The following is a 24,689-nucleotide window of genomic DNA, read 5'->3' on the forward strand; positions in this document are numbered from 1 at the left end:
TCCGACACATTTAACTTTGAGCGTTCTGATCTGAATCTGTCTAACTTTACTATAAACTGCTCAAAGATCCTCTGTAGTGAACTAAATCTGGCTATTGTTCTTATGATGATAATGATGCCTGTTTTGATGCGCACTGTTGTTGGTGTAATTTCTGGCCTGATTCTCTCTGTCCGTCTCTCGTATTTGGTCCATCTCCTGCAGTGCAAAGCAGCTGGTGCGTGGTGTATGAAGGTAAAATAGTAGCAAAACTTGAGAGCACGTAGATGTGAATTTGAGAACTTGTACAATAAATATTGGTACTTGTACATGAACATTTACACTCACAGCTCCAATGTGAAAACCTGTCAAATAAAAATCTGAAGTTGAATGTTGAAATTTGCACTCGCAGACAATCTGAAAGCTGAATCTGAAGCTGCAGACAAGTAGACACAAATGTGTAAAATGCCATTCACAGAAATACAACGACAGACACAAACTTGTAATATATATATTGCGTTTAATCTTACGTTCACATTCGCAGTACAGCCTCAAAGGAGCCGTTTTATTGGTTGGCACCTAGCCAATGAAATGGGACTTCGATGATGTCACGATTGAATCTTTTTATATAAATGAGATTTAAGAAGACTAAGTATAGTTTTTCTTTAAAATTTTCAACAATCTGAAGTTTTTGAACAGACAATTGTTTAATAACAATTATACTTTAGGTCGTCGTTATACAAAATCATTACAGTAATCTTCTAAAAAATAAATAGAAGATATGAATGTATTAAAACTTTAAAGATTTAATATAAACAATCTCTAATTTTAAAATAGCATATTTAAACATTTACGTTTATGCTTTGAAATAAATTTAGTATGAACAAAACTTTGGCTCTGGAAAGGCGTTAGCAGACTAACATTACATACGCTGTGACATGATGCACAGAGGCTCCTCTGGTCTGTCACCCTGTATCCTGAAGCTATCATTCATGATTGTCAAGGAACTTCTTTCTATCCAAAAAGGAGTAGAAGCTTTGCTTATTACACAAACTGTACATTTCAATAGATATTTTACATTTCAGTTGTCTTTTTCAGTGGTTCTTTAGGGCTTCCAAATTACAAAAGCACAGACGTTGACATGTAAAACATATATTGCCAGCATCAAAACGGTACAAAATGTTATGCATGAAGAAAAAAAAAACTAACATTAAAATAAGCTAAAACAAGCTTAAATTGTTTTGGAAACCATCTTGGAAACCTGGATATACAAAATAACCTAAATTTAAAAATGGGATTTTCTAGACCTGGAAAAGAAGATCTAAATCCAGTATGGTCAAACTAACACACATGCGTTTCTGCCTAATTGCTGTCTTTTGTCCTCTTTGTGTTCTGGCTTTGTGTTCTAGCGCTTCCAGAACTATTTTAATAACCTTTGGTCTAGTTTTAATTTAGCAATGTGGAACTAGTGTGACTACGTAATTTCAGTAGTATTTTCAGGAGTATTTTCAGAGCGATGAACTCACTGTTGAGGTTTTGGAAGAGTTTATTAATTTATTAGAGAAACGCGTGTGGTTAAAGAAGAAAGAAAGAAGAGGAACTGACATCTTAACCCACACAGAACTGATCATCTCTGAACCCAGTTTGGACTGAACCTGGTAAAAGTAAAATAACTTATTTAATGGATAAATACAAGTATTTGTCTGGTACCTTTTGTTGACAACATGTCTTACTCTTGCAATGACAACTCTTGCAATATTAATAAGGTTATTAATGCCATAATGTACAAATAACTGGTTTTATGTACTTATGGGACTGAATAACAAGTACATTTAAAAATGTTTGGTCTTATTCAGCATCCAATAAAAGGTACCAGACAAATACTTGTGTTTATCCATTAAATATGTTATTTTTGTTTTAGCAGGTTCAGTCCAAACTGGGTTCAGAGATGATCAGTTCTGTGTGGGTTAAGATGTCAGTTCCTCTTCTTTCTTTAAATGTTTCATGTGTGGTTAAACTAACTGAGTTCTCACACTCAGCAGAAACATGTTTCCAAACCTCAACAGTGAGTTCACCGCTCTGAAAATACTCCTGAAAATACGTAGTCACACTAGTTCCACATTGCTAAATTAAAACTAGACCAAAGGTTATTAAAATAGTTCTGGAAGCGCTAGAACTCAAAGCCAGAACACAAAGAGGACAAAAGACAACAATTCACTACAATTTGTTCGATAACATGTAAAAGACATTGAAAGTATTAACAATGAATGAACCCATTAGGATTGAGTTATATTAGACTGATATTCCTCTGCTCATGTGGGTTTTGTATAATTATTTGACTGATTTGTTCTTGTTCACAGAGGCATAAAGTTGACTGCAGTTCTCCTGAGCTCCAGCTTTTGCTCCTCTGATGGAAGCATAAGTCACTTTATCATCACAGCGAACCTGAATGAACATCACAGTTGTTTCAACACACAATTATTACAGCATGTTGTTTGAGCTCAAATCAAGAAGAACTGCATATAAGAGGAAAATATACAAAAATCATGTTGAGAGAAGCTGGACAACATCGAGGAAGTGTTCGCTCACCTTATTCTTTATGCTTCGTTTTTTACTGAACGCAGCGACTTCAGTATAAGTCACATCATCTGTCTGCTCCTAAACATCAATGGAAATATGGAAAAATCAAGCTATTAAATGCCATCCATCAATGATATTTTCCTCATGTTCTGCAAATGTTCAGGTAATATATGTGTAAAACGTGTGTCCTGGCAATTTCACATAAATGTTTTGTGAAAATCTATTATACAGACATGATGTTATGATGACAGATCCTATTGTAACATGACAGGATGATTGACTTGACTTGAACACACAACAGGAACAACACATGATGAAATCCACAACTAGAACAATGGGCAATTAGTAACAGGTAGCACAACACACTCAGGGCACGTTTACACAAAAACGATATGCTTAAAAGTTTTTCCTTTGACATCATTGTCAAAACGATCCCCATTCACACAGATCCACGAAAACAACTAAAAACACTGTATTCTGCTGCCAGGCCACTAGATGGCGATGAAACACTATAGAAACACTGAAACCGCAATACGCATGTGCATGAGCTCATCGTCTTCAGAGATTTAAGTTTTTGTTATTTACACGGAGACCATTTTCAAAACTTTGCGTTTACAGGCACCTAAAACGCCATTGTTGTGTAAATGAATGGCCAAAACGCACAAAAAGTTTTAAATTTTTTGGTTGAAAATGGTGTCATGTAAACAGTTCCTCAATTACTATGAACTGGCAAAACATGAGGCAAAGAAAACACAAAGGCTGCATCCGAAAACGTAGACAATGACTTTGCAGGCAGCATTGGCACACGAAGGCTCCTCACGAAACTGATTTCAGACACACTTCTGAGGCAGTGTTACGGTTTAATGATCTACAGAAAAATAGAGCGAGTTTTGGTGAAAACTAAGTGAATATTTAATGACTTCAATAGTAATTTCTCACTAGAAATGGCATCACAAGTGGAAAACGTTAACAGCCGCAAATTTCCAACGTCATCTTTATTTTTCTAGCTCAACTGTCACAGAATGGAAAGCACAGGATTGTGGGATATCAAAGGCAGTGAAGGATAGATCTGCGCTGCCTTCAAAACTCGATCAGGTGAAGGAATCTCAGGAGACAGAAACTAACATTGCATTCGGGAATATTGAATACTCTGACAAAGAACAGGTGAGCACACACTCAGACTGACGAGGTGACGAGACGAGGTGTGACGTCCACCTGTGAATGTAGACACGATGGCTGGATTGTGTTCACATTACACTGAGATCCGATCGCAATGCGTGCTTGACTACCTCCGAACCTGGACATGCTGATTATTACACTGTTATCCGATCAGAGGCACGTTTACACTTGTCTTTTCAAAGTGTGTGTGGACAACATCCGGATACAGGTCACATGTTAATGCCAAGTGTAAACGCAGCCAATGACTAAACAAGAGGGCGTGGTCACTGGAAACTAGGAGGCGGGACAAGAGGAACACATGGCCAACACAAATAAAGACAGAGCCATGTGCTCAAACACAACACAGACAAAGACAGATTAAACTAAGACAAGACTGACAGAACTGTCTGCTGAGAACCCTGACATTTTATAATCTGAGTAATAAGAGTGTCATATTTCAGGGTCAGTCCTTATGAACATTAATAACTCATGGATCAACCTGCAATACTTACCACAGAGTCACCAGTCCCTCTTCTGTTGCCTGAAACATAATGTCACGGGAAAGTTTATGATCAAACACACACACACAGTCTCTAATGCAGATGACAATCAGTTTTTAAAAGAGTCTAGAAGAATCTAGTGCTGTAGAATAGAAACATTATTTTTGTTAACTCATTGATTTCTCTTCACTTTTAGAGAAAGAAATTTGTCTAAATTACATATTTATTTTATCAGATGTTTTTGTCTGTTGTTACAAAATATGAAAAACTCACCCGCTCTTTTTTTACGAATCACCCAGAGAATAAGAGCCAGAAGGAGAAGAGCGAATGAAGCGGCAACAACAATCACAGTCACAATCCCTGAGAGAGAGAGAGTATAGAGAGACACATTCAGCAGGACTATATTACTGTGTTTAACCAAATACATAAAAATGGCACATTTAATAGCATAATTATCCTTATTTATCATGAAGTAAATTTATGCTTGTGGTGAATTTATAGTAAATTCAGTCTGAGATTATTACAGGGATGGTCCTCTGAGATACTGTTGTCACTTCAGAAGTTCAGCAGCTATAAAGTGTTTATTATCTTAAAGCTTCCACTAAAAATACTCTGTTACAATGTACAAAACAATTGGCAGAGCAACAAGACAAACACTGCAACAATTTCAGAGTAATATTAAAGTTGCAGTCTGTAAGAATTACATCTAGTGGATTAAATATGGCTTGAGTTAAAATTTCTGATCAGAGAAGATTCATGATTCTAGAAAAACTCCATGAGTCGGTTAAATGAGGATGATGAACACACCTGGATTCTGAGAGTTTGCTGTGGTATCTGGAGTTGTTTTTGTAGTTGATGTTACAACTATTAAAAACAAAATGGAAATAGAAATATGTCATATTTTAATGCATGAACACAATATCAAGGCATTTATTTTACAAACTGTTATATGTTTAATAAATCATCACTATGGGCTCATTCATTCACCCGCGCAATACAGCACCAGGCGAGATGCAAGTGTGTTTTGCTAGTTTCAGCCCGACACAAGAACGACTAGTAACGACCAGAACGACTAGTGGTGGAAATAGGCACTGCAGTCCAAATTCAAAATATCAGAGATCGTTGTTTCCCCGCCTCCTCAGACTCGACGCTCACACGGATCGCTAGTTTGTGGAAATGCAACAGAACGAGCACAACTGACAATGAAAGCCGAGGAGACTTACACACTGTAAGTTGATGAGTTGATTTATCCGTGTTTTAATAAGCTCTTGTTCATAGAGATGTTTAGATGGATACCGAGGCTTTTTAGGTTGTGTGGAATCTGTGATCTCTGACCCAGTTTGTTTGATGGCTGCGATACGCTGTGTTTTCCTGCTATCTGGCATCCCGGGGTGTGGGAATACTATTGGCTGAACTGGCAGTGGGCGGAGTCACACAGACCAAAACAAAAACAGACTGAATATAAATAATAAGTAATGTTACCTAAATATGCATGGAAAGTGTAATCCAGAGAGGATTCAGATACTGATTCTAGAAAACTCCATGAGTCGGTTAAATGAGGATGATGTTCATGTCAGTTCCTCTTCTTTCTTTCTTCTTTAACCAATAAATTAATAAACTCTTCCAAACCTCAACAGTGAGTTCACCGCTCTGAAAATACACACCTGGATTCGGAGAGTTTGCTGTATGTGGAGTAAGTGTTGTTGCTGTAGTTGATGTTACAACTATTAAAAACAAGATGGAAATATAAATATTATTTTTCATATTTTAATGCATGAACACAATGTCAAGGCATTTTTGACAAACTGCTGTAGTCTAGAGAAGCTCATCAGTGTGACGCTCAGTTCTGGTGCTGGAGCTGCTCACACTAACATGGGATGAGTTGTGTTTAATAAATCCTCACTATGATTTTATTAATTTATCATAGCAGTGGCGTGAGTTACACTAGCTGTATATTATGATTATTTTGCATCAGACAACAGACTGTATAAGACCGGTCATATGTATCAAAACTCACTGACAAATCTGACTAAAGAGCTTTTTTGATGATAATATGTGTGATGATAAAGCAGTCTGTGAGAGCCAGTGCAAACCACTGAAGCGAGAGACTGATGATGTGTGACAGTGATCATGTGATCATGAACCTTGTGTAGAAGCTGCTGCTGTAGTTCGGCTTGATGTCTTCTCAGAGTTTGAGCTTCTGACTGGAGTCAGTGTTGTTGAAGCGACTGGAGCTGCAGAAGATGAATGTTCAGACGCATCAGGACATTAACATCATATTTTCATATTGATCATGACATGCAGTTTGTGTTCAATCATCACAGCTTACAGTGGCAGTAGTTGAGAAGAGAGATGTTACTGTATCATTTATTCCTGGTTTATATGAGAGTGAAACACAGTGAGCTGCTTCCCATAAACCTTCAGCTTTCCTGAATCAATGACATTATTAAGCCTTAGAATTCCTAAAACTGCATAACAATCCTTATAATTCCCAATATTGACCTCCCTCATGGGTCATACATGAAATATTGCATAAATCAGAAGAGTCTATTTTAGCCTAGAATGACCCATAGGAGGTCAATATTGGGAATTATAAGGATTTTTATGCAGTTTATGACTTTGACCACTAATATTTTACAATTGCCAAACGTATGAAGCCATCAGAAAGAGTAGAGCCAGTGTGTGAAAGTTTTCACAAATCTTTTTGAAAAGAGTGTTTTCTCACCTGAATACTTGACAGTGTATCTGACTGAGGTCTTGACTTGATTTCTGTGAGTAAGCTGACATCTCCACTCTCTGTTGTCATCTTCATTCAGGAGTGTTGTAGTCAGAGTGATGATACAGTGATATTGATCTGATAATGATAATATCTGATATCTGGAGTCTGTCTTCAGATCAACACCAGTCTGATTCACCCACAACAGCTCAATTCCCTCAGAACTGACCAGATCAGCACAGGGAGATCCAGTATCTGAATACATCTGACAGGAGAGAGTCACAGAGCGGCCTGGACTGATCTCAGTCTGTGAGGATGAAGATGAAGATGAAGATGATGATGATGATGATGGAGACACTGAAACTGAACACAAGACACAAATCACAGACTCTTCAATCATCATCTGAGTTTAAAGGGAGAATCTGCCCTTTTCAAACCACATAATCATAAACTTACCATGAAGAACATGCAGATGAACATAAGTATCATTTCCTTGTTTTTGGTCTGTTACATTCACTTTTATCCATTGTTGGCAGGTGTAAGATCCATAATCTTCTTCTGTGACGTTCTTGATGTTCAGAGAGCAGTCAGACTCCAGACTCAGTCTCTCATGTCTCTCTGTGTCTTTATTCTTTATCCCTCCAGTAATCAGTTCAACTGCTGCTGAATGTCTGATGCTGTTAGAGTAGATCCATGTAGTTGATTTGCAGTCAGAAAGAGCATTATTACAGGACAGACGCACATTTTCACCAGAACTGATAAACACATGAGCATCCACTCCACTGGTTCCTGAAACACAGTATATCTCAGTGATCATTATGATATTAATAAATGAAAAACATAAACCATACCAACATACATTATTAAAATTTTACATTCAAAAAAATCAGATTCAAATTATACAGTCTTTTCCCGGTTTTTGATAGTTAATACATTTTAGTTAATTAACATTTATGGATAAACCAAATCAAACGCCTCTTTAAGAAGGAATAAGAAATACCCTGAGTTTGAAACAAATGTAATATCATGATATCTTGAACTCTTGATTTCAGCTTTGTCATAAACATTACTGGACGGCACAGGATTAGTTGATCCTCCTCTTCAACCGTAGAAAATACACTAACTGACCTTAAAAGCTCTTTATCTGTTCTGTGTTTCTCTCTTTCCTTCAAACTCACCCTACTGTGACTTATGCACAGCTAAATACAAAATAACAATTCAAAACCCACAAAGAATATTTGTGGAACAGTTCCCAAAGGAAGGAGCAAAACTCAGGGAAGGTTTGCTGGGATCAGTAGTTCACTCTCCATCCAGACACAGTCGTGATGATACTGTACTTCTGTTCTCTGACCACACAACATCACTTCACTGAGCTGAACACTCGTTGTGTGTTTGATAGTAAGTTTATGATCAATCATGAGCTGAGTTTGGGAAGTAGTTAACTGTGAATTTTATCATGATTAGGGCCCTCTCAAGTAAAGTCATGACAAAATAATGCATTTAATAAAATATGATTAAACATGCACTAGGAGAATATTTGTATTCCTTTACACCACCAGTACAACAAAACAAACAAACAAAACAAAAGATAAAGGTTATATGTAGTTCTTTTACTCACAGTGCATTCACTGTGTGCTCATACTATGATCTCGATATCAATATTGTTAGAAGCGCTATATAAATGAAGGTGACTCGACTTGACAATATGAGCTCATCCCAGATAGAAATGTTGTTGTTCTATGAATGTTTTGAGAGTGAAGACTAAAATTTCATCTTTTAATATTATTTTATTATTTTATATTATGTATTTGTACTATTATTCTTTATTAATATTCATAATCAGTTGTATTATCATATGGAGTTTTATGTGCATGAGTTTGAGTGTATGAGAGACTATAGATAGCATGGATGCATGTAAAGATCATATGTCAGAGACAGAGGGAGACAGAAGGGTGTGTACTGTAACATGTTTCCAACTGATGCAGATGTAAGCAACAAAGATGATTCTTAATATGGAAGTGAATTGTGCCATGTGTCGCATGACATATACGTTCCATTTTTAAAGCTAAGTAACATAGTTTGTTACCATAAAAGGAATCCGCTCAGTGATGTATATAAGCTCAACCTTACTGTACAACCTCAGAGAAACTAAGAGATGTGAGGGAAGAGAAACACGAGAACGCATAGACCTGGCATGAATGTAACATCTTCTGAAAGTTTCTCTCCTGACATATAAGAATAAAATTCTTCTTGGCAAGATAACTGGTGTCCGGCCCTGTGAATTTAATGATAAGGGGAAAGACTAAATTCCAAGTCTACAATTGGCGTTTCACGAACAGGATTGATGTCTTCAGGCCTTTGTTTGATCATTCCAGGTAAGACCTTATTTTATTCTAAATAATTATGAGTCTGCCTGATGATTAAACATAGACTGAAACTGCTTAAAAGAACTGCTATTTTAATTACCAGTTGTGTTGCCAATGCATATATGTCAGATATAATAATAAAAGGGAAAAATGGAATTCAATTAAGTAATTCAATTTAATTTGGCTAATTTAAGTTCCTCTGAAAAGTAAACTTTTAAAGTATTTGATATGCTGGGATAGAGATAGATCTTTTTTAGAAAGAAGACTATCTAGTCAAAGGTTTGGGAAATTAGCTGTAAGACGGTTAAGCTAGAAAATATTTGAGGATACTTGATTAATAGGAGCGGTTAAGTGTGGCGAGTTCCCAGAGAAAGGGGTAAAGATAGTCTCTAAAACATTAACACGCTGGAATTAATACAAGTATGAAAAGGCAGCAAGACTTGATTGACAGGAGTAGTTAAGTGTGACGAGCGCCATAGAAAGGGTTAAAAAAAATGCTCCAAGGACATTAACACTGGAGTCATACAGGTATGAATGTGCCGATGTAACTAGATAAGATCGCAGGCATTTCTGATTTTGACCGTAAAACTGTTCAAATATTTGAGTATACTATTTTGAGCAAGCTTAAAGGAAAAAGTAAGAAAGAAAAAAAAAAAAATTATCTGAGGTAAACTAAATAAATAAATAAAAAAGAAATTCAAAGATAACTGAAAATATAAGGGTTAACCTTGTTTATAACTTTTTTATAGTTCTTATAGTGTTTAGAGAAGAGAGAGAGAGAGCAAGGGTAGCAGTTGCCCCCTCCTGAGCATTCACTCTAGACACACACACACACACAGACAGTTGTGAAGCAGCCCCATTTTTCGCTCTGAGTAACCAGAGCAGGTGGAAAGGGAGAGAAGCAGAGGGCCTCCCCTGGAATTTACACACACACACACATACACACACTCATATACATTCATAGTCCTGTTGTTTTGAGCATACAAGACACAGAGGGACAAATAATTTGCAAGATGGCAGAAAGTGGCTGTAATAGCAGAACAATATCTGCTTGGTTCCTGGAAAGGAAAAATAAGAAGCAAGCTAAGCTTTTGAAAAAAGGACTCGATATTAACGCATCTATGGATGTGCAGTTAAGCTGGTTTGAGTCCCAAAAAGAATCCATTAAGTCAAAAGCATTTCCAATACTTGCAGCTCATTGGATTGTGAAACAAGGAGGAATTTGTTGCGGTATTAATGGATGCCCAGTCCCACTGGTTGAAGTAATGAAGCCTCAAACTGAAGCGTATAACAAACTGAACAAAATTATGTCTATTAAATGTTCAGATGAAGAAAATACAACTAATAATGATTCATTTGATCCAGATTGGACAAATATAATAACTGAAGTTGAAAAGAAATATTCACAAGAACCAGTGAAATCCGTGACAGTAACACCTCCTCCTTACAAACCAATTTATCCAGCTTTGCCTGAACACTATACAAGTTCATCTAAACCTTTGACACAGCCTCAAGCTTTAGGATCAAATGGAGGTTCAGTTGACAAAATGTTTATTGCATCTGCACAAGCAGCTCCAATAATAACAAGATCTAAATCAGCCCAGCCAAACAGAGACATGCTGCGATGTACACCAGCTCGTAATTATGGATCTGACTGGGGTGATGAGACCAGGGATGACGACATGATCACAGTAGACAAGATTAGTCCTGGATTTTCTTCACCTGCTGTTAAAAGGGAAGAATTACAATCTGAAATGATGACAGAAGAGAGACCATTCACACCAGGAGAACGTCAAGCCATTCTCACAGCCTTGCCTCCTCTGAAGCGACAAGATCCAAACACAGAGTTTTGGCGAGAATTAGACTCTTTGGTTGAAGCACATCAAATGACCTTAAAAGACATACACACCATTGTGAAAGCTAAAATCCCAAGAGACAGATGGGAACGCTTGCCAGCTTCGATAACAACAGCCCAATGGATAAATTTGTGGGTTGATGACCAAGGACGACCCTTGGGTCTTTGGCAGGCATTAGATGTGTTTCGAAAAGAAATCCAAGAAATCTTGGGCAGTGGGAAAGTTCCTTTCACATTAGTGACGTTGATTAAGCAAAAGGATGATGAATCTCCAGATGAATATGCTCTGCGTAAGTGGAATGCTTATGAGAGATGGGCTCTCTGTGCAAAGAAACAACCTGACAGAGATGATGTGCAGTTTACTGACACACTTGTGGATGGACTTAGCACAAAATACCAACAAGCCTTATCACTTGGAGTCAATCCAGGTGAGACCTTTGACCAAATTTTGCAATGGGCTGGCCGCTTAGAGATGGCTACGAGATCAAATAAGGAAGACGGAAACAAGCCAAATCGAAGAGGAGTGGCAACAGCTCAATACAACATGGACATAAAGAAGAGGATGATTTTCTGCACCAACTGTGGAAAACCTCGCCACACAATAAAAGATTGTTGGGCTAAAGGAGGTGGAGCAGAAGGTCAAGGTCCATCATTTAGACAGGTCAGTGCGAAGAAACATGATGAAACCTCTCAAGGGAAAACGTGGACTGAAGCACAAGTCCGTCAGCTCATTGAGGGAATAGTGCGTCCGCAATAGGAATCAGCGGCCCCCTGTATTAGTAAGAAAAGAGATAATCGCCTTTTCGTTAATGCATTAATAGGGGGCCACCCATGTGACATGTTGGTCGACACAGGAGCTTCGATTTCAATAACAGATCTGAACCTACCTACAACTGATGAAACTATGGAAGTTGAAGGAGTTGGAGGAGCTATCACTAAATTTCGCAAAAGTATACAAGTTCCTTTGCAAATACATGAAGATGAAGTCTTATGGACATCTTTCTGGGTAGGGCCGAATTCACAAGGAAGCCTTATTGGCATGGACATTCTTCCATTGTTGAACATGATCATATTCACTGACAGTCGTCAAATCGCTACAACAACTGGGATAATACCACATGAAGATCGCACATGTAATTTAATATCTGTTGGTACAGCAAAACCAATTATCAGAGATTGGGGAAAAGACGGTGTGTGGGGTCTTCTGTGCAGTTTATATCCAGATGTTTGGGCTAAACACAAATTGGATTGCGGTAAAGCCAACATTGACCCTGTTGTTATTGAGGGACCGATACATGCCCCTCATAAACAATACCCTATCCGACCTGAAGCAAGACAAGCCGTGGAAGAGATAGTGGCAGACTTGGAAGCTGAAGGAATTATCAGACAAACTTCATCAACCACTAATAGCCCTGTCTGGCCTGTCAAGAAATCGGATAATTCATGGCGATTAACCATAGATTACACAAGACTTAACAGTGTAACACCAAAACCGCATCCTATTGTGGCCAATCCTGCCACCATTTTAAATGATATCCCAGGAAATGCAAGAATATTTACAGTACTAGATGTACTGTCGGCATTTTGGTCTATACCTATAGACAAAAAATCTCAAGAGAAATTGGCCTTTACAGTGGGTGCAAACCAGTATGTCTGGAACCGACTCCCACAAGGTCTCAATCTTTCTCCTGTTGTATTTCATAGAGCCTTGGATCAGTTCTTAACGGAGCAAAAAGCTGAAATTGAGAGTTCAGGAAGTGTTTGCATCCAATATGTTGATGACCTGTTGATTGCAAGCCCAGATGAAAACAGCCATATATTTGCTCTGAATGTTGTCTTACAAGCCCTTAAGAAAGGAGGATTCAAAGTCAACCCCGACAAAGCACAGCTGGCTAAAACCAAGGTTATCTACTTGGGCCAAGAAATATCTGTCGAGGGAAGGAGAATGACAACAGAGCGTGTAGAGGCATTACGACAACTTCCAAAACCTCTAACAGTTACAGGAATACGGAAGGTGATGGGACTTTTCAACTACTGTCGCCAGTATATACCTGATTTTGCCAGCATCACTAGCCCTCTCATCGACTTGTACAAGGGAGGAAAGCCTGGAGTGGAAAAGATAAACTGGACGCCGGAAGCTGAGGAAGCATTTACTTCTATGAAAGAGAAACTGACATCAGCCCCAGCCTTGGGACTTCCTGATGGACGGTTGCAGTTCCATTTGTGGACCAGGGTGGGAGATGAGACGTATTCAGCAGTTCTGTGTCAAAAACCAGGTGATAGATACAGACCAGTTGGATACTTTTCCACAAAGATTCCTGTCACTATGATTGGTCAACCACGATGTATACAAGCTCTTGATGGTGCTACGTGGGCAGTGGACGCTGTTGAAAATCTGATAGGAGCACAAACTATCATACTGCACACTCCACACAGTATAGTGACACTGTTGAACAACACAAACATCAAAACCATAACTGACGCAAGAAGAGCAAAATGGGAAGCAACTTTGTTGAACAAGGATCTGAGAGTGGAAATCATCAGAGACACTTCTCTTAACCCTGCAACAATGATGTTGGAACCACATGAGGGAATACCACATGAGTGTGAAAAACAAGTAGAAGAAGATAGTCTTGGTCCAGTAAATCCAATCCCTCTTGAAAATCCAGACAAAGAGTTATGGGTCGATGGATCCAGTTATTATGTTGATGGAAAACGACATACTGGATGGGCTGTAGTGGAAGCTGATGGAACTGTCGTGAAGAAAGGAGCTCTTTCGGGGCAATTTTCAGCACAAGTAGCTGAGCTTATAGCACTTACGGAAGCCTTTGAACAATCGGAAGGTTATCGGGTCAACATCTATACAGATAGTCGTTATGCTTTTGGCGTGGTCCATGACTACCTAGCTTTGTGGAAAAGACGTGGACTTATCACTAGTAGTGGGAGTGAAATACAACATGCTTCCATAATTCGTCGCTTAATTGCAGCATGTCACTTACCCAAAGAAGCAGCCGTGATTAAAGTAAAAGCACATCAATCTGACAAGTCCAAAGAAAGTCAAGGGAACACGGCAGCAGATGCAGCAGCTAGAGAAGCAGCTCTACTTCCTCTTACTCCTGTTACCTTGGTAAAGGAAAACAGCAAGGATAATCCTGAGCTCCATCTTCTGTCATATCAAGTGGAGACAGATGAAGAGAAAGAACAATGGATAAAAGCAGGAGCAAAAGAAGATGATCAGGGTATCTGGAGAATTCCAACAGGACAAGTAGTGATGCCTATTGGAACAAGAAGAGAACTAATGCAGCTGTATCATGGAAAAGTGCATGCTGGAGCAAAAGCAATGAAAGCTCAAATCAGTGAGACTTGGTGGTGGCCACGAATGATGAGAGACATTGATGATTACTGTAAGAGATGTTTGATATGCCTGAAGGCAAATGTGGGAAAATCTGTAAAGGTGCGAATGTCACATGCACCCAGACCAACAGGTCCATGGACACACCTCCAAATCGATTTCACAGGACCTTTATCACCCAGTGGAGGGTACCAATATATTCTAGTAATCATGGACAGATTTACTAGGTGGGTGGAAGCATTCCCTACGAGAACTTGCACTGCCGAAGCGGCAGCACGAGTAATGGTGGAATAAGTTTTTCCTCGCTGGGGTCTTCCATATGAAATTGATTCTGACAATGGAACTCACTTCACTGGAAAACTGATGAAGGAAGCAATGAAATTGATGGGAATCAAACAAAAATTCCACATTCCATACCATCCGGAAAGTTCAGGGATGGTAGAGAGGATGAATAGATCGTTAAAAACCGCTCTTACCAAAGCCATTCTGCAAACTGGCCAAGGTTGGCATAAGTTATTACCTGCTATTCTGTGGAACTTGAGAGCAACTCCAAACAGAGTCACAGGACTAACCCCTTTTGAACTGATGACTGGAAGAGCAATGGTTCTACCTCCTGATGCTCCGCCACCTGCGGGAACAGGAGGAGATTCTACTTTGTTCCAAGAAAAGTTACGACGCTATATCACAATGCTTGACAAAGCTACTAAAGACAATAATAAGAAAGTGAGAGAAGCTCAACAGCAATGGGATGAAAAACATACCACTACTGATATTCCACACATTCCCGAGTTAGGTAGTTTTGTTATGGTCAAACGTATTGCTAGGAAAGGTTTAGAGCCTAGATGGGAGGGACCATATGAGATACTCTTAACAACTGATACAAGTGTTTGTCTTAAAGGGAAAGGTGTAGGAACAGATAGATGGTATCATTGGTCACAAGTTAAACCTTGTTTAGTGAATGAACAAAATGATGATGATGGCTTATGGCCTGATATTGAACACTGTTCATCCATTAGCTTTAAAGATTGGGAATAAAGAAGTGATGTTAATTATTTCTCTGCTTCCATTTCAGGAATCAATTCCATTGACATTGATTAGAGATGGTTGCCAGTTATTCTCGATACCCACCGACAATGGTATGCTTATTCTTAATTTTACTTGGCATTTACCAAGAAAGCCAAGCTTTATGGACTCCCCGAGTTCAGGAAATCACTCGGAATGCAACTCTGAAAACTGGCCAACATTTTACTCTACCCTTTATTTCCAGATGGGGATTATGGGATTGGGTGCCACGTAATGATAAAGACCTTGCTAAATATCGTGAGGGCATCTTTGGCGGATGTAACTTTTACCATCAGTGTTACAAAAGCAGAGTAATTTGGCCTGTGAAAGACGGGGGGTATACTGGTAGTGCTCAAAGAAGAGGAATTTGTTCAAAAGAACAATGTGAAGTTATAGGGTTAGACCTTATAACATCTACTAATGTGGAAATTAATTTCATTTTGAATCGTACTCACATGCTTACAATATGGGACTCATTGGCCCAAGGGTGTATTTATCCCATAGTGTTGCCATGTGAAGGGTTTCTGAGGGATGCTTCCTCGGGGACAACAAGATTCAAGGGAAATTATATGCGAGTATGGCATTCAGAAGATGAGAATGAATATTGTGAGACTGAACTAGAAACTGGGGAAATTGGAAGGTGTTTTTATCTTTCAGCGGAAAAAACAAACAAAGCTAAAACATGTCCAAATACAACTATTGCACCAGTTCATGGTATTTTGTTGGCAAAAGAAACCAAAACCTTGATAAATGAAGCCCATATGGTGCGACAACGCATTAATTATAACTTGAAATCCCTTCTTACCGTTTTTGATCAGTCTTATTGTGGTAATTTTACACAAATAAGAAGTTGGTTGGAAAAAGAAGTTGAATATTATACCTCTAAAAATCCTCTGAGTAGTAAAAATCGTAAACCTCGAAGTATATGGGGAGATATAGCGGGGGTATTTGGCTCTGTCAATTCAATAAGTAATACTGCTCAAATGAACCAACTAAGCGACTATACTCAGTGGGTGGGAACCATGGCGGGGAAAGGACTCACTGAGGCTCTTCAAGGTTCTTTACATATTATAGCAGCGGGTGAGCATCTTAATAATGCTGCAAAAGAATTGGCAGATGCATTAACAAAATCATCTAACTTTGAGACACATCGAGCGGCATGTTTATTTTTAGCTCAGAATTTAAAGGATCAAATGGTAGAGGATATACAAGTTATTCGAATGGGACAAGTTCCTGAGCGAATAGCAGAATCGTTGTTAGTGGTTTTTGGTAACCAACTTAATTTGACTTCTGCTAAACATGTCCCATTAGTTAAAATCGCCATTAATGAAAATTTGTTGTCAGGTTCTGGAATGTTACCTTTGATCATGATATGGCCTCAATATGGGAAGCGCAATATTATGACAGTTAGGCAATTCCAATCAATGGGTGTTAGACAAGGGAATTCGGTAATTAGATTAGGAAAGAATGGATATTGGGCTGAAGGTGAAACACCAATGATTTCTACCACAGATTGCTGTGTTGAGGAACATGAGTGGGTAATTTGCTCATGTTCTACAATGTTTAGTCTATCTCTTAATGGTTCCGCAGTTTGGGAAGTAGTTCCTTTAGATCAAGCCACAGGTGCATGGCAAGTGTCAGAAGCACAGTGGTGTATATTACATGACGGAACAAGTGATAACATGATATACGGAGGGAAGATTCTCTATCCTCTTCACTTGGGTGGAATTCATGTTCCACATGTGCAATTGTTGCAATTGGAGCCACAATGGTGGAATAATGATTTAGTAGAAGAAAGGAATTATGAGCTCTTTGAGATGGTCAGAAGAGTTAAAAAGAGTGTAAAAGCAGCTCAAGAGGAGGGAATTCAAGCCATGGGTCATGTTATCGTAGCAAATGGTGTAGCTAAATTAATGTCTGAAAGGAAGCTAACACATATCCTAGGGAAGTTATCATGGTCGGAATGGATAGTTTTGACTATGGTAGGAGTTTTCGTGTTCCTGCTATTAATACAACTCATAATATGTGCTACTAGAAGGAAAAGTACCAAACCTGTTAAATTGGTTATTACTAACAAAATGGACGGAACCAAGAATGGAACATACAGCGTGAAATAGGAGATTTTATATACTACTTACAAAACACAACTCCACAAACAATGAACACCCGTTTACTGATTTTCAACCCCAAGGGATAGGATCTTTTTAACATCAACGTTTGTTTTGGTTTGTTGTTTTAGCCGGGAACTTGAGGAGTTAAGTACTTAACGAGTCAAGGCACCGGTAGAAGAATTATTAGTTTTTCTTTTCTTAGATGATTGGGGTCCATTTTAAATGCTTACACATAGACGTTAAAATAACACATGGTATACGGGGACATAACATGGGTTGGGGTTCTTTGTTCTTTGTTTTTTGTTTTTTGTTTTGTTTTTGTTTTCTGTTCTGTTTCTATTCTTCTATTCTTGGTCTGCTATTTCTTCTCCTCACTATCACTTCTATAGGTTGGCCACCTGGGAATGATGGTGTGGAACTGACGGCCGTAGTTCCAATGGAGGGAGATGAAGACTAAAATTTCATCTTTTAATATTATTTTATTATTTTATATTATGTATTTGTACTATTATTCTTTATTAATATTCATAATCAGTTGTATTATCATATGGAGTTTTATGTGCATGAGTTTGAGTGTATGAGAGACTATAGATAGCATGGATGCATGTAAAGATCATATGTCAGAGACAGAGGGAGACAGAAGGGTGTGTACTGTAACATGTTTCCAACTGATGCAGATGTAAGCAACAAAGATGATTCTTAATATGGAAGTGAATTGTGCCATGTGTCGCATGACATATACGTTCCATTTTTAAAGCTAAGTAACATAGTTTGTTACCATAAAAGGAATCCGCTCAGTGATGTATATAAGCTCAACCTTACTGTACAACCTCAGAGAAACTAAGAGATGTGAGGGAAGAGAAACACGAGAACGCATAGACCTGGCATGAATGTAACATCTTCTGAAAGTTTCTCTCCTGACATATAAGAATAAAATTCTTCTTGGCAAGATAACTGGTGTCCGGCCCTGTGAATTTAATGATAAGGGGAAAGACTAAATTCCAAGTCTACAGAGAGCATTATGTTGTTCTTGTAATGTTTTCTGTAGATAATTTTATTTTTGTTACCAGAATGTTCTCCTAAAAGGAAGGATAACACTCTCTAAACATTCTGATACAGTTTTAGCGGGAAGTTCCAGCAGACACAGGACTGAACCATCTTTTCCTCATATGTCTCTAGTTTCCTGTTTACACTCAGTGCATTTGGGGTCAATATGAACCCAAAAATGAATAGAGTGATTGTATTTTTTATTTTTATTTTTTTCATTTTTAATAATACACATAATATATCATTTTTTTTGGTTTACTTCTCATCTATACATTAATGCTATGTTTTGGGAGATTTGAAGTACTTTTGTACCTATTTACTGCAGAATACCTCAGCTACACCATTAGCTGGCATATGCAATTTTACCTTTTTATAAAAAAAAAAAAAAAAAAACATTAATGATGATCGAAATGAAATCTGAGTTGTTTCTGGATATTGATCTAGGTGTGAGATGCATAATTCGTCATCTGCTGGTTAGAATTTATTTTGCATATAATATAGTTTTGCCAAAAAGTGTAATTACCATACACTTCCAGCAGAGGCGCCATAGAGACCCATTCAGTTTTTTGGATGTGACTGACTGCTCTTAAATATATATATTTACATTTTGAAATATATTAAATGAGTAATTTTTTGTTGTTATTTTAGGTCTTTTGAAGTATCTTGTTTTTGCAATAATGCCACATAAATTTGCAGTAATGACACCAAAAGAAAAGACTTGGGAATGCAGTTACGTGTGTGTGTGTGTGTGTGAGAGAGAGAGAGAGAGAGTGTGTAAGTGATCACGTTCGTTCCACATTGCATTTGTGGTCTAGTACATTGAGGTATGGACATTTTCAGATTTATTTTGGATTTATTGATTTTTGAAAAATGAAAAATAAAAAATCAATTTTCATTTCAAAGACATTAATTTCAAAGGTCTTGAGTGTGACTTTTTTTTTTTTTTAAATACCTTCAGAACAACCGAATCAAGCCCAGTTTTTTGTGTGTGTATAGATAGATAATTTAGAAAAAGTCACAAAATCTTATTGCACTGAGATGAAGGAAACCATTTTTTTTTTAACTCAAGAAAAGTCGACTGGGTCATATTGACCCCAAAGGACAAATTAGGCTTCGGTCCTGGAGGGCCACTGTTATACTGTTATATTTGTTGTGTTTCATTTTCTGAGAGTGCAAGCATGATGTTGAATCATCATCATCATCATCACATTGTAACATAAATTCAATGCCATTATCATTGATTTTTGGATGAAATCTAAAAAAACATTATGGGTGTAAAAGTGATGTGGATTCAATGCAGTTAACATTGACACATTAACACTGATTTAACATTGTTTTGATGGTTGCTTGCTATCTGGGACCCTCATCAAACACAGCTAATCAATGTCTCCAGGATTAGTAGAAAGCTACAGGCAGGAGAGGTTTGCCCATCCCTGGCTTTCTTTATGAAGCACGTCATCGTTATTGAGATTCACGCGCTGATTCTTGAGGTTTGAGTGTATCTAAGTGAAACAGTAGTTCAAAATGTTTAGTGTTTTTCTATATGTTTTACTCTAATCAATTATATGTAATTAATAACACACATACCAGTCTAGAAGAGATCAGCTGATCAGAGCACTACATGATGACTATATCGTTATCATCATCATCAAGTAGATGACATCATCTGATCACATTAGTAGTGGGAATCTAGTAGTAGTAGTATCTTTATCAAAGTGATTTTCCCCATTATAGATAAAGTTTAAATTACCAACTCTTTTGGTACATTCATATGGAGAAGAACCATCATGATAGAAATTCTAAAAAATTTGAATTGAAACAAAGCTGCAGAAATTGAGACTGAGACCAAAAACGCAGTATGCAACTGTTAAAAAAACTGACTACACGCTTGTTTATAAGAAAGTTTGGGAATTATTAACTCATTTATGTGTCCAGCGCTGTCACGTCACGTCAGGTGTCAAAAGAACGAAAGACTCAGAAGAATCAGACCCGAAGACTCAAGAGATGAACTAATCATTTCTCTTTCTGGTACAGAACCCATAGGATTTTGCGCATGCGTGGTCGACACAAGATGAACAAATCACTCTCTGAGACAACTCAGTAATCCTGAGTCATATTAAAGATTTGTTCAAAATAAAGGAATCGTTCATGACCGACCCATCACTACAACACATTTTCTTTTACTGTTCTTGCCATAACAAACATTTCCAGCAGCCAGAGAAAAACTAACATTAACCCTTGTGTGGTGTTCATATTTTTGTTACTCAGCCAGTGTTTGTGGGTCTGGTGGACCCGCTGCATTTTTGGGTTTTTAATTCAACACAATCAAAAATGTTATGTTAAAATACTCAACAGATGTTTACTTCATCCCAATTACAAGCAATATAAACAGCATATATGGTTAATATTTCCTCTTTACCTTTGTTAGATCACATTTAAGAATTGCAACCTCGTGTGGGAATGGCAGGAGTAGAAACACAAAACTCACTCTTGCACTCTTTCACACTTACACACAATCTCTCTCTCACACGCACACACACACTCATGCACACACATACACACACCCACAACACACACACCCACAACACACACACAGACACACACAAAACACACACCCACACACACACACACACACACACTCACTTGGATATGTGGTGTACGGTCACTCTCCATAGGCATAATGTTTTTTCTAATGTACAAACTGTATAATCTATCCCCCTACACTAACCCTACCCCTAAACCTACCAATCACAGAAAACTTTTGGCATTTTTTGCATTTCAAAAAACACCATTTAGTATGTTTTAGTATGAGGACACAGATGTCGTCATAAACCATGTTTACGTTGTAATACCCATGTCATTATACACATTTGTGTCCTCATAAACCATATACAAGAACATACACACACCAACAGCAGGCCCTGACAGGAGGAGGACAGAGTAAAGGTACACAGGACCTACAATTTCCACACTTTTATTTGCCCCGGGTCCAGTGGACCCGAACATCCTGTGTGTAATATAAATGTGTAGGGGGGGTGTACAGTGTGTTTTCATTGAAAATGTGTTCTGATATATATTCCTCACAGAAAATGAGCCAAGGCCAATGAGTCTCAGTTTGAAAAAATAATTAATTGTATCATTTTTCGTTGGATAAAAAATGAAAACGGATCCAACAGACCCGAACACCATACAAGGGTTAAAACATCAAGAGTCAAAATGCCCAACTAAAGATCAACATCTAAACCTCTGTTAATCTCAATAAGGACTTTTGTACACATATGACAGAAGTAAATCTGGTTTGTAATAAGTGAAGCTGGTAATGCTGTTTGTGGAGTTGTTTAATGAAGTTGGAGCCTGACATCAAACAAATGTTTAAACGTCAACCCAGTTTTCATTTACAACCAAAATTTGATGTCAGAGCAATGTTGGAGTCCATGTCCAATAACATTTATATCTGGGGTAGAGGTCTTCACAGTGAACCCGAGACCCGTCGACCCGGGACCCGACCCGGGACCCGTACGGGTTCGGGTCTATATTTTAAATGATCAGCCGGGTCCGGGTCGGGTCCGAATCTATTACTTCGGGTCCCGGGTCTGTTTGACATTGTGTGTAATACCCGTGCGATCGGAGTCATCAGATCAGACTTGGAGAAAACCCGGCCGTGATTAGACACTAATATAACATAAATTCAATGCCATTATCATTGATTTTTGGATGAAATCTAAAAAAAAAAATTATGGGTGCAAAAGTGATGTTGATTCAATGCAGTTAACATTGACACATTAACACTGATTTAACATTGTTTTGATGGTTGCTTGCTATCTGGGACCCTCATCAAACACAGCTAATCAATGTCTCCAGGATTACTAGAAAGCTACAGGCAGGAGAGTTTATCAGGGTTGGAGATAAACTCTGCAGGACAGTGGCCCTCCAGGACCGAGTTTACCCATCCCTGGTTTTCTTTATGAAGCACGTCACCGTTATTGGGATTGGTAGTAAAATCCAATCAAAGTCAGGTGTCAGTAATTTTTTACGTGTTTTTTCATATAAATGTCTATAACTCCGAAGCGAATTGAGATATTTTCACCAAAATTGATACACAAATGTATGGGCTCACTCTGAGGACACATTAAAAAATGGTGGGACTGAGCCTCTTGGTGGCGCTATAATAGATCAAAACATGAAATTCCCATTGACATCAATACAGTACTGTGACATAAAATGCTATGCTTTATGAACGCATTAGCGTATCGTTAAGAAACTTGGTATGAGTTATCGGCACCATGCCTTGAAGGTACTCAAAAAGTTTCAAGGCAGCGCCACCTTATGGTAAAAAAGTTATAACAAAATTTACAAAAATGCTAATAACTTTTGAATAAATCTGCCTATCATGGCACTGCTCTTAAACGATTCATTGGGTCACGTCGAGAACATAGACAAGTTTACTTTATTTGGCCGAACTTCCTGTCCGCCATCTTGATTTTCATTCAATACCTACTTTTTCAAACTCCTCCTAGACTATTTGTCCAATTTTCACCAAAATTTAATCGTATCATCTCCAGACTGTGCCGACTAAAAGTTATGAGTTCGTGTCGATAGACGAAACCGTTTTCGTATAGCACAGCAGCAAAGGTGAGGCATGATGCCAAAATGACTTTTCAAGCTTTATTTCTGCAATGCCTTGACATATTGACACCAAACATTGTATGTGTCATTGTCACTTCACTCTGGCCACATCACATCGATTTAGTAACTGCGCCATCTATTGGTCGAAAGTGATAATCCATTAAATCATCTTATAAGTTACTGTATATATGATTTTTCAGCCATTTGCCCAAAATCCTCTATAAATGTCTTTAATTGCTCATTGTTGCAGTTGGTCTGACACTTTCAGACATGTTGGCATGTCTTGTCGTCTTCTTGCGCTTGGCCTCGATAATTGCTGCTTGCAGCTATATTTGTAAAGTGTTACCCTTTTTTATCACTTAATGCAAAGAACACACTCTCCAGAATAAACTATTAGTCTTTATCAGAGAGCTGTTCAAATCACTGACACACTCTTGTAGAACTGAAATAATCTTGACTGTTTTTTCTACCCCCTCTTTCCACCACAAGGACCATTTGGAGTTCCCAAAGACACAGATAGTGATCAAGACCTGTAGGCCAGAATGTGTGTATTTTGGGGGTCGATGAATTGTCACACCTTTAGTGCGGTGGGGGAAGTTCGAATGATCTGATTGGTCAGTTTAAAAGTCTCACAGTTGGGTTAAAGTCACATGGTCAGGAAAGGATAAAAAAAGATTGAAACTGTTGCTCTGTCTCTTTTTATGCTCTGGCTCTCTTTCTTTACTTCTTCTTTTCTTTGTCTCTCTCTCTCTCTCTCTCTCTCTCTCTCTCTCTCTCTCTCTCTCTCTCTCTCTCTCTCTCTCTCTCTCTCAGGAAACATTTACATGCTGGGTAAGATTAATGGTATAAGTTATCATCATCTCATTCATCTATTTTGTTACTATTTTAAGTATAACTATAACCATACCTTTTCAATTACAAATAATGTGCTAAATAGTTTTGATTTGGTATTGACTTTGAAGTGCTACATATTGCAATACAATATCGTCACTCTATATAGCGACGCTCTTCCACATATTAATCTATTGTAACTGCGCTTATTTCCGTCGTTGGTATAAGTAGCAGTGGGTGGAATAGACAAGAAATGTACCGTTTTCTACCATCTTGCTGACAACTTTTCTTTAGTCATTCGGCAGTCTTGCAGCTTGAACCTCTGCAGGAAATCCACCCTTACGCCCGTTTCACACATACTCCGTTTGCAGTGCGTAGTGCTTTCACATATGCTGCGTTTGCAGTAACTGATCCGCGGCTGTACCACTAACACATTTACTCACTATTTGTATTTCAAATCCAGAAGTTATCAGCAACTTTTATTTTAAAAAAAGTTGTGTCGGTAACAA

The 24,689-nt window shown here is 38.1% G+C and overlaps 1 protein-coding gene across 1 annotated transcript; it reads right to left on the reverse strand.

Moving 5' to 3' along the window:
- Positions 1–2,307: 2,307 nt before the first annotated feature.
- LOC311081980 (uncharacterized protein) lies at positions 2,308–7,457 on the reverse strand (the record flags this gene model as incomplete). Its single annotated transcript, XM_084112730.1, has 8 exons — positions 2,308–2,421; positions 2,566–2,634; positions 4,227–4,255; positions 4,488–4,568; positions 5,022–5,078; positions 5,879–5,938; positions 6,359–6,448; positions 7,442–7,457. The coding sequence occupies 8 exons, from the start codon at positions 7,455–7,457 to the stop codon at positions 2,308–2,310; spliced, it is 516 nt and encodes a 171-aa protein (XP_083968856.1).
- Between the last annotated feature and the right edge of the window lie 17,232 nt (positions 7,458–24,689).

This window comes from Abramis brama (assembly GCF_963993115.1).
Source record: "Abramis brama genome assembly, chromosome: 1".
Taxonomy (NCBI): domain Eukaryota; kingdom Metazoa; phylum Chordata; class Actinopteri; order Cypriniformes; family Leuciscidae; genus Abramis; species Abramis brama.